The 10,568-nt window shown below is 41.0% G+C and overlaps 1 protein-coding gene across 1 annotated transcript in view; it reads left to right on the forward strand.

Moving 5' to 3' along the window:
* The window catches only part of LOC311101123 (rho GTPase-activating protein 22-like), a gene marked incomplete at both ends in the record, with an annotated part of 33,778 nt that extends 24,161 nt beyond the window's left edge, over nt 1–9,617 (forward strand). The window contains 6 exons of the mRNA XM_084142184.1: nt 6,931–7,138; nt 7,415–7,547; nt 7,728–7,801; nt 7,905–8,026; nt 8,311–9,289; nt 9,395–9,617. Of these exons, the coding sequence (XP_083998310.1) occupies nt 6,931–7,138; nt 7,415–7,547; nt 7,728–7,801; nt 7,905–8,026; nt 8,311–9,289; nt 9,395–9,617 (1,739 nt within the window). The remainder of the gene's footprint in view (nt 1–6,930; nt 7,139–7,414; nt 7,548–7,727; nt 7,802–7,904; nt 8,027–8,310; nt 9,290–9,394) is intronic.
* Between the last annotated feature and the right edge of the window lie 951 nt (nt 9,618–10,568).

Here is a 10,568-nt window from a genome sequence, read left to right on the forward strand (position 1 = left end):
AACTTCTTTAGCTAATGTCTAATTCATGTCAAGAGGGCCTACAAATTGCTGATAACAGCAAGATTCCATACGGTATGTGAGACCTATGGACATGTTCTGTATTGGCCCTTGCCAAGTACCTCAACTCCTCCACGGAGCAACTCGAAAGAGTCAGAGGTTCATTTCAAAAACTCTAGTCTGCGCTCAACTCCATGGATGAAATCATCGGGGAGTTGAGGTACTTGCCAATATTGGCCCCTGAATGCTCTGTTGCACAGGGGTGTATTTAGTTGTTGTTGTTTTTTTTAAATATATTGTTTTAAAATATATATTTCCCTTTATTACTTTCCAACCCCACCACCCCTTCCCTAATTGGAGTAAACTAGAGAACAACAATGCTTAGGCCTCTACTTCCAGCTTATACTGTACATACTATATACATTTTATGGACACAGTCAATTTTACAATAATTCTATTTTATTTGTTTTTACTCCTGAACTTCCTCTAACCTCAACCTCGCCAATCATTTTCATGATGTCCATCCGGTTTGCTTCTATATGCCATATCTTTCTAACTGTGCTCTTTCACAAAAGCTCTCAACCTATAACCTATATACTTATTATGGACACAGTATGCTTACATTATTAGTTATCTTGTTGTTATTAGTTGTTGTTAGTAGTTATTAGTCCCATCCTTCAACTCCATTCAACACCACCCATCTATCTCTTAACACCATCCATATTGGATTTCTATTTGCCATATATTTTCAACTGTACTGTGATGTTTTACAAAAGTTCTGAACCTTTCTATTCTCATTGTTTTTACAGATTGTAAATTGAAAATAAACATTTTTGCTAAAAGTATTATTATATTATTGATCGATTGACTATGACTTTTCAGATCACCCAGTAATGCTATCTGCAGGGTTAGCTCCAGGTAAATATTGCAATGTGTCCAAAAACAAGCTACGAATGGACAGTACCAAAACAAATGATCTAATGATTCTGTCTCTTTGCAGCAAAATCTATTGGTAGCAAAAATGTTATATAATAATTTACATTTACATTTACATTTTAGTAATTTAGCAGACGCTCTTATCCAGAGCGACTTACAATTTAAATTGACAAATTCTAAGTTTTGAATCCGGCGTCGTTTTGCGTATCAGTTCAAAAATCTCTTCCCAGCTATTTTGGGACGGCTGTCGGTCCTTAAATGAAACTGGTATACTTTTTTATTTATCACAGTTTTCTTTAACCAATTATGTTCTTTAATGCAAGGCCAACAGACAAGTTCCTTACTTTTTCCCCCTTCCACTTTCCTCTTCCATTTTTGCGGTAATGCTGCAATTATTTGGTTGTAATTTTGGGTAGAGCAGACATTTCCATATGTTTTTGTTAGCTACATGTGCGACATACCTCCACCTGTCCTACCGATGATATCATTTACGAAGATTATACCTTTTTTTTTTTTTTAATTTGTCAAAATAAAAAGGTTTTTTATCAATTATATATCTGAGTTTAACCACAATATTTGTTGCATTCTTTGTTCTGTCGTTTCTGGAGGAACTTTATATGGCTTGTTTTAGAAATAGTGATATTTGGGAGATTATTTCTGTCACGCCCTGACTCAGGGGACTCGTATATGTTGAGTCAGGGTGTGTATATTCTTTGTTTGTGTATATTTCTATGTGATTTATCTAGGATGGGTATTTCTATGTTGGCCGGTGTGGTTCCCAATCAGAGGCAGCTGTCGCTCATTGTCTCTGATTGGGGATCATACTTAGGCAGCCTATTGGCACTATTGAGTTGTGGGATCTTGTTCCTGGTAAGGTTAGTTGTGTGTCTACCTTAGGACTTCACGTTTCGTTTCCTTTGTTGTTTTGTCGTGTGTTTATAGTTCAATAAACATGTATGCATATCACGCTGCACCTTGGTCTGACCCGTCATTCAACGAACGTGACAATTTCCTTTTCAAATAACTGAAAGTGAGAGGTTGTAATCTGAATAAAGGGAAAAAGGCCATTCTTGAACATTGGGTGAGACAATCTTACTAATTTGCTAGAGAACCAGTTCGGATTTAAGTATAACTTTTGTATGACTGAAGCTTTTAGTGATAGGTCTAATGCTTTAATATTTAATAATTTCTGTCCTCCGAATTAATATTCATTATATAAATAGGCCTGTTTAATTTTGTCTGGCTTACCGTTCCAAATAAAATTGAATCTTTTTTTCTCATATAATTTCAAAAACTGTTCACTAGGCGTAGGCAAGACCATAAGGAAATAGGTAAACTGGGATAATACTAAAGAGTTAATCAGGGTGAGCTAATCAGGGTGAGTTAATCAGGGTGACCACTGCGCCCGAGTGGCGCAGTGGTCTAAGGCACTGCATCGCAGTGCTAGCTGTGCCACTAGAGATCCTGGTTCGAATCCAGGCTCTGTCGTAGCCGGCCGCGACCGGGAGACCCATGGGGCGGCGCACAATTGGCTCAGCGTCGTCCAGGGTAGGGGAGGGAATGACCGGCAGGGATGTAGCTCAATTGGTAGAGCATGGCGTTTGCAATGCCAGGGTTCGATTCCCATGGGGGGCCAGTATAAAAAAAATTATGTATGTACTCACTAACTGTAAGTCGCTCTGGATAAGAGCGTCTGCTAAATGACTAAAATGTAAATGTAAATGTATTTTTCCACAAATTGACAGGTATTTACCTTTCCATGGTAGCAAGATCTTATCTATTTTTGCTAACTTTCTATAAAAATGCATTGGAGTAAGAATTTATTTCAATTGGGATATGTATTCCGATTATATCACCATCAGACCATTTTATTGGTAAACTACATGGTAATGTAAAATTTTTATTTTTTTGTGATCCAATACATAATATAGTACATTTATCATAATTTGGTTGTCATCCAGAGAGGTTAGAAAATGTATCTAGATCCTCTGTGAGGCTGTGGAGGGATTCTAGTTGTGGATTTAAAAGAAAACATGAATCATCAGCGTACAATGACACCTTTGTTTTTAAGCCCTGGATTTCTAATCACTTGATATTATTGTTGGATCTGATTTTAATAGCTAACATCTCGGTGGCCATAATAAATATATATGCCGATAGTTTAATACTTTCTGAGAAATAGCCATTTATTTACTATTTTACACCTAGGATTACTATACATAATATTAACCCATTTTATAAGACATTTATAAGGCAATTATACATAAACCCCAGTCATACTTTATCAAATGCCTTTTCGAAGTCTGCTTTGAATAGCAGGCCTGGTTTCACAGATTTTTCATAGTGTTCTATTGTTTCCAGTACTTGCCTTATATTATCTCCAATGTATCTTCCATGTAAAAAACCTGTCTGATTAGAATGAATAATGTCCGACAATACCTTTTTAATTCTATGCGCTATACATTTTGCTAGAATCTTTGCATCACAACACTGAAGTGTAAGGGGTCAATTTTTTAAATGGACTGGTTCTTTACATTTTCCACTTGTATCCTGTTTCAGTAATAATGAAATCAGAACTTCTTGAGTGTCTGATAATCTACCATTTACATAGGAGTGGTTAAAACATGCTAATAACGGTCCTCTGAGTATATCAAAAAAGGTTTGGTATACCTTGACTGGTATGCCATCCAACCCTGGAGTTTTCCCGGACTTAAAGTCTTTAATTGCATCCAGAGGTTCCTCCTCTGTAATTTCACCTTCACATGAGTCTTTCTGTATGGCTGTTAATTTTACATTATCAATAGAAAATAAATCTCTACAATTAGCTTCAGTTAGAGGAGATGGAGGCAACTGAAACGAAAACATATGCTTAAAGTACTTTGTTTCCTCCTTCAAAATATCATTTGGTGAATCATGGGTGACATTTCTAACCAGTTTCAGTAAATTATTTTTGGTAGCATTCCTATGTTGAAGATTAAAAAATAATTTGGTGCATATTTCCCCATATTCCATCCAGTTTGCTTTATTTTTATAATATATTACACTTGATCTTTCTTGAATAAGTTCCTCAATTTCTTTTTGTTTTTTCTCTAATTTATTCTGAGCCTCTATGTTACAGTTTTTATTGCTATCTATCTGTTCTGTTAGACCTTCTATTTCCTTTGTTAGTATGGACTCTTTTGACCCAAATTTCTTTTGACCTAAATTTCTTTTGTTTTCGAGCTGAGTACTGAATTGCATGGCCTCTAAAGGCACATTTAAAGGCGTCCCATACAATAAGGGGATTTGCTGTACCTATGTTATGTCGGAAAATATCAGTTATAAAATGTAAATGTAAAATTTAAGAAAGGACCTGATTTATGAATGGATACACGAATGTTTATACAGTTACAGCTGTTTGAGAAAGCGTGCAAGATTGAGCAAAAATTTACAACAATGTGAGATTTGATTAATCTATTTAATCTATGTTAAGTCCTAGGTGATGGAGATCAGATCCACCCTCTTCACCTGAGACACAAACACTCTGGTCCCCCGTTGTAACCATTTTTCCCAAGCATCTCCGTGCAGTCAGACCTTTGATTATTTTGTGCCACCTGGCCACAATGATAAGCCCCCTCTCTGATTGTCCGAGTGTGACCCCCTCCCCATGGGTTACTGCAGCCAGTGTTGCCAGCACTGCCACTACCTGGGTAGGGGTACCCCTCCGGAATCCCCACTGGCTAGGTACAAGGTCGTCAAGGTTCTCATTAGCAGCTTTGAGAACTTCCTTGTATATTATGCTCTCCCATCAGGGGGCTCTGGCTTTGTAGGACCAACCCTGCCAGGCAGGCTCAGAATATTGAGGGGGCAGTGCTGCTCAAGTAGGTCTCTGACCGCATAATTTTTTTTGTTTTGGCTGCATATAGGCAACTCACAGCAGGTCCATAAAACAGATGGGGACTTCTCTTTGGTGTATGGGTCGCTCAGGTGGGTGTCTAGGATATAGGGTTGGGGATCGTTCCATCATGATAGGTCAATAAAAAAATATATTAGATGTATACTATATTTTAAAATGTATATCCCTCATCTGCACAAAATTGAAAGCTCTCTCTCACAACCCCTGCTCACAGACACACATTGGTTCTGGGATATGCAACCATTTCCTTTCTCACTCACTTAATGCCACACTTATTCCATTGTCTCAAATTTACAAGGCCGCAGGAATGTTTTCGAGTTCTCACTCTCCATCAAGAATAGAACTGTCGCCAACTTATAGAACTGTCATTAACAGGAATACTGCAGGCATAACCAATGACTCATGTCTCCTATTTACATTTTGATGTGCAGACTACCTGCCTCATTACGAGTTATTAGAAGACCAGTCTTCTCGAATGCACGAACCAGACTGGATTGAATTACTTCAACCGTCGCTGCTTGAGGAATGTGGCTTTGTAATGTATGAAAAGCGCGCTCTGCAACTGTGTAGCACTTTCTCAATTAAGTATTATGACTACTCCGATCTGTCCGTGCCTAGGGGTTGTGTTGCACGCAATCATCAGATGAGATACAGTGCGCGATTGATCGAAGAAGATGTGAAGACTGTTTGAACTTTTTTTGCCCTCTCTGTTTCTTATTTTTAGGGGTTCACAGCGAAGCTGAGTAACTTGGTAAAAAATAATGGCACCAATTGGCCTATAGAGGGCACTGTATACACAGTCTCACTTAAACCCTCATATCTGTCGCCCCATTTGACCTAGAGACTTGAAACTTTGTATGTAGGTGTCTTTCCTCATGTAGAACACATTTGCCTCAAAGACCCATAAGGTCCATCCTGATAGAGGACACTCTTTTCACTCCATTTTGCCCAGTGTGCGGTGCTATACATCACAGTGGGCACACACACACACACACACATACACACAGTGGCATGTTAAACGGAATAAATACATTCTAAAGTCAATAATAATGGATTGCATTATAGCTAAAAGCTACAGTAGATATTCCTCTATAAATTGAATTTAGACAAGTTAGCATGCTAGCTAGCTTTGTAGCTTACTGCCAGCCGTCGCTGCGCAAGACAGTTAGCTAGCTAGCTAATAAGTTAACAAACTTTCACGCACTTGCGGCCACATAAATATTCTAAATAGATAGCTAGCTAGCTTAGATAAAACATTGGATTGTTGATATGGCTCTCCGTTTACCATTTTTCTCAGCCAGGTTTTAGACTCAATGAATTAGCCTCTAACAAATTTGAAAATAATTAGTTGCTGCATTCAAAGTCGGCCATGCTACACCACTAGATGGCCCCATATCACACCAGGGCTATGAAATTAGGTATGTAAACCTTATGTATACGTCAGCGGAGGCTGCTGAGGGGAGGACGGCTCATAATAATGTCCGGAATGGACATAAGATACTGGAGCAATAACTATTGATCAAGTGGAATTTGTCTCATGCAAATTCATGTTAGATTTAAATTATGCAGACAAAAAAATTTGAAATATTGTGAAAATAATGTTGAAAACATTTCACAAATCTTAACATAAAACATTAGTCAAATTAACCCCAGAATTGGTTTATAAACTCAATACATTAATTAATGACTTAAATAATGATTACCTGCTGAATTCAAAGATAACCAACCTACAGCACTGGACTAGACTAAACTTCACTTGCGTCATCTTTGTGGTTTTGAGAGATAAACATGGTAATGCTTTCACTGATTGCACATAAAGGAACATAGTTCCTACATGATAGTGCTTGCTTTGTTATCCAACTGATCTTCTTTCTGTCATCCTGTGAACCCCGTTCATTGCTGCTCGCAGCTATATTTTGATTTGCATTTTGTGTTTACTGTTCATCCAACTACTGAATGTTGAGAAGCTGCATATTGGTATTCCTGAACATAACTTTACATTGGTTTGGCATTTTATTACGGTAATACCTTTTTTACTGAATGAATGACAACCATTATTTAATACTGAAATACAGTATGTAATACGTTTTTCTTGCCTGCAGGGATATTTGGCCAGAGTTTAGAGGACACAGTCCAGTATGAAAAGAAGTTTGGCCATCGCCTGGCACCTCTTCTGGTGGAGCAGTGTGTGGACTTCATAAGGGAACAAGGTCTGGATGAGGAGGGTCTCTTTCGGATGCCAGGGCAGGCTAACCTGGTGAAGGATCTACAGGAAGCCTTTGACTGTGGGGATAAGCCTCTCTTTGACAGGTAGATGAAAGGTCATCTGCATTCCCTGTTATTGAATACAAAATAAATGCTGATTTGTTCAGCTGGAAGTAGAAATGGTGGTGGCAGTAGTGGTGGTGGTGGTCAATTGTTGACAATAACTTTGATAGTGTATACACAGTAAGCCTACATATAGCCTACACTAAATCCTTCCACTACAATACTGTAGGCCACTAGGCCTTTAGCACTTGTAATTCTATTGTAATTCATACAGAGTTAGTAGACAACTTTAGATAACTCTTTCGCGCCCTCTTGCAGTAACACTGACATCCACACAGTGGCGTCCCTGCTGAAGCTCTACCTCCGTGAACTGCCTGAGCCTGTGGTCCCTTTCTCAAAGTATGAGGACTTCCTCTCCTGTGCTCAGCTGCTGGCCAAAGACGCGGAGGTGGTAAGAGACACTTCTCTGCGCTAGTTCCTGTCATGTTAGTACTCACACTTTGACTGAAGCCAAAGAGCAGAACTGCTCTGTCATTGGATAAAAACCAGTGTTCAAGTACATGATGTCTGTGTGAAGAAACAAGAGCTGTCGTGATACTGTATGTCATAGGTTCTCATCTTATCTTCTTAGGGTGTACAGGAGCTGGGAAAGCAAGTGAGCAATCTTCCTCCAGCCAACTACAATCTCCTGAAGTACATATGCAAGTACGTCCACAAACATCCAACTCCCTTCCTTTGAAGATTTTATCACAGTCCCATTTTCATATCTTTCGAATTCTGTCCCGCCATGCCGTGCCTTTCTTTAAAGGTTTCTTGATGAGGTCCAGTCTCACGCAATCAAAAACAAGATGAGTGTACAGAACCTGGCCACTGTATTTGGACCAAATATCCTCCGGCCCAAAATGGAGGACCCAGTGGTTATTATGGAAGGTATGAACTCTCATTCATTTTATATCATGCTGATATTAACAGCAACTGTATTAATCATCTGAGACTTTCCTGATATTTGTTCATTGAAATGGCTGGGAAGTATGATGCAGAGTCGATACAGTACATTAGCTTATGGAAACAGAGTACCGAAACACTTTACTATTACATGCTATCTATTCATGACTCACCTACTCTATGTCCAGTTCATAAAACATATACAAATCCAAAGTAGAACAGCATTGTACAGTATGGTTCCTTATTCCTTTTTATTGTTTCCTGTAAAGGGACCTCCCTAGTCCAGAGCCTCATGACCGTACTGATCAGTGAGCATAAACGTCTGTATTCGGGGAGGGGGGAGCTGGAGGTCCCTGTTCCCCAGCCAGAGGTGACCCTCCAAGGCCAACAGCTCCAGCAGCACAGCATCGGGGGCTGGATTTCCGAGGAGGACCTCCAGAGCTGCCCCACCAACCCCAACGAGGACCTCACCTGCAGCAGCACCTCTTCTCTGGATGCTAAACTCTGTGCCGCCACCACCCCTCCACCCAGACTCGCTCCTTCAGGGAAGGGGGAGACGGTGGTCAGCCCCAGCAAGCAGACCAAGAATGTTCCCTCCTGGAAGTACTCCTTCAAGGGCTCCTCCATGCCGCGGCCCCCTCCTCAGGCCAAGCCGGCCGTTTCCACTGCTGACGTCACCAGCGTTTCCTATAGTGGGAACTGGCTGATGAACGGGCTGTCCTCTCTGAGGAGCCATAGGCGCACCACCTCAGGGGAGCGTGTCAGGGACTCCACCAGCTCTTTCCAGAGACTGTCCACCTATGACAACGTCACCTCTTCCTCCAGCATGGGCAGTGTCCCTAGCGTAGCCAGCACTCCTTGGTCTACCTCCTCCTGTGAGATCTCCGCACCCAACTCAGGCAGCGAGCCCTCAGGGCCTAACTGTGGTAACGGGAAGGGTCAAGGGGATTGCCAGTGGCAGGAGCTAGCCTCACCCCAGGGCCAGGACCGGAAGGGAGGCCGGGATGAGGAGAGAGTTGGAGATAGGGTCTCAGAGCAGGAACAAGACAGTATTGAAGCCATGGAGCTGTGTGTTAGCAGCGCAGGCTGCAGTGACAATGGGAACACCAAAGCCAATATTATGTTGGTGCCATCCATCGTGACGCCGGAAGACCTTGACGGAGGCTCCAAAGTACTTACCAGCCTGGTGGAGGGTCTGAAGGACGAGCTGAGGAAACAGAAGGTGGCCTACGAGACCATCATGAAAAAGTAAGTCTGCAGGCTGCATATCAGTCTTAGGTTACTTGCAGGTATTGAGGAGTTCCGGCTCTATAGTTGTGTAAATCAACCTATGTATGTGTGTGCCCCCTGCAGGCTGGAGGAGTCCAATGCTGCGCTGTGTGCTCAGATGGAGCGTCTGGAGCAGGAAATGGAGCAGGAGAGGAAGAAGCAGCGCATGCTGGAGATCAAGCTCCGCAACTCAGACCGAGCCCGTCACGATGCAGAGAACAGGAACCAACTCCTGGAGAGGGAAATGGAGGACTTCTTCTCCACTCTGGGAGACCTGGCTCTGGGAGCAAGGACTAGTGACATTTAATAGCCCTGATCAGAGTCATAAACCTCTATAGTCTCTTCCCACAGTCGAGTGCCATGAGTCTGGCAAGCGAGACTAAAAACTACATGGACTCAATTAATAATACTGTATGTTGTACAACGCAGGCAGCTGCATCTCTATCTTTCCTCAGGCCTCTAAGTGTGCCTATAACTACCATGAGTATCTATCTGGATGGAATTCCATGTCGTTTGGTGACAAAGCCTCGGTCCTTGGTTTACTCTGGTCAACTCTGTCAGTATGTATACCTTTAATGTAAAGCAAAGGGGTCAACTACTATCATTATGACTGTACAATAATCACTGCTTTGTTAATCATATGCTGCCTACTACAGTACACAATGTGCAAATACAACAATACCAAAGCCGGACTCTGCTAAGGACCAGTGTTGAAGCCGCCATGTCGGTTTGGGGCACATGAAGCTGACCACTGCCCTCAAAGAAACAATTCAACAGTATCCTGGCTGTGCCTTCAGGGGCTTTTAGAATTTAAAAAAGAAAATGTTGCGTGCTTGTCCAGAGGTGTAGTTAGTCCATTTTCGTCAATAATACTCAAATGGTTCATGTATTGCTTAACCTTAATTTATCACCACTATCCCCAGAGTCACTTGCAGTAAGGTGCCAATAGTTCATTGAATTCAAATGTTGAAAAATAATGTACTGTATACTTTAGTGAATGTAATGCCTTGTTGATCATGCCAGCCCTGTAAATTGAGTCTGAATTAATTATTAAAACATTGATATAGATTTGAATGCATTTCCCAGAAAATTCGTACGTGAGTGTTGCATGTGGTGAAACTGTTGATAGAATCCCCATTTTCAGCAAATGATTACTGCTACTGCATAGAAATGTCTGGATGCCTGAACACAAAACATGATTTGGTTCTTGAAGACCCCTATAATCAGTATAATATCGTGACAATGTGTATTAGTTTTA

The sequence above is a fragment of the Coregonus lavaretus genome (assembly GCF_964263955.1).
Source record: "Coregonus lavaretus genome assembly, chromosome: 25".
NCBI classification, from domain to species: Eukaryota; Metazoa; Chordata; class Actinopteri; order Salmoniformes; family Salmonidae; genus Coregonus; species Coregonus lavaretus.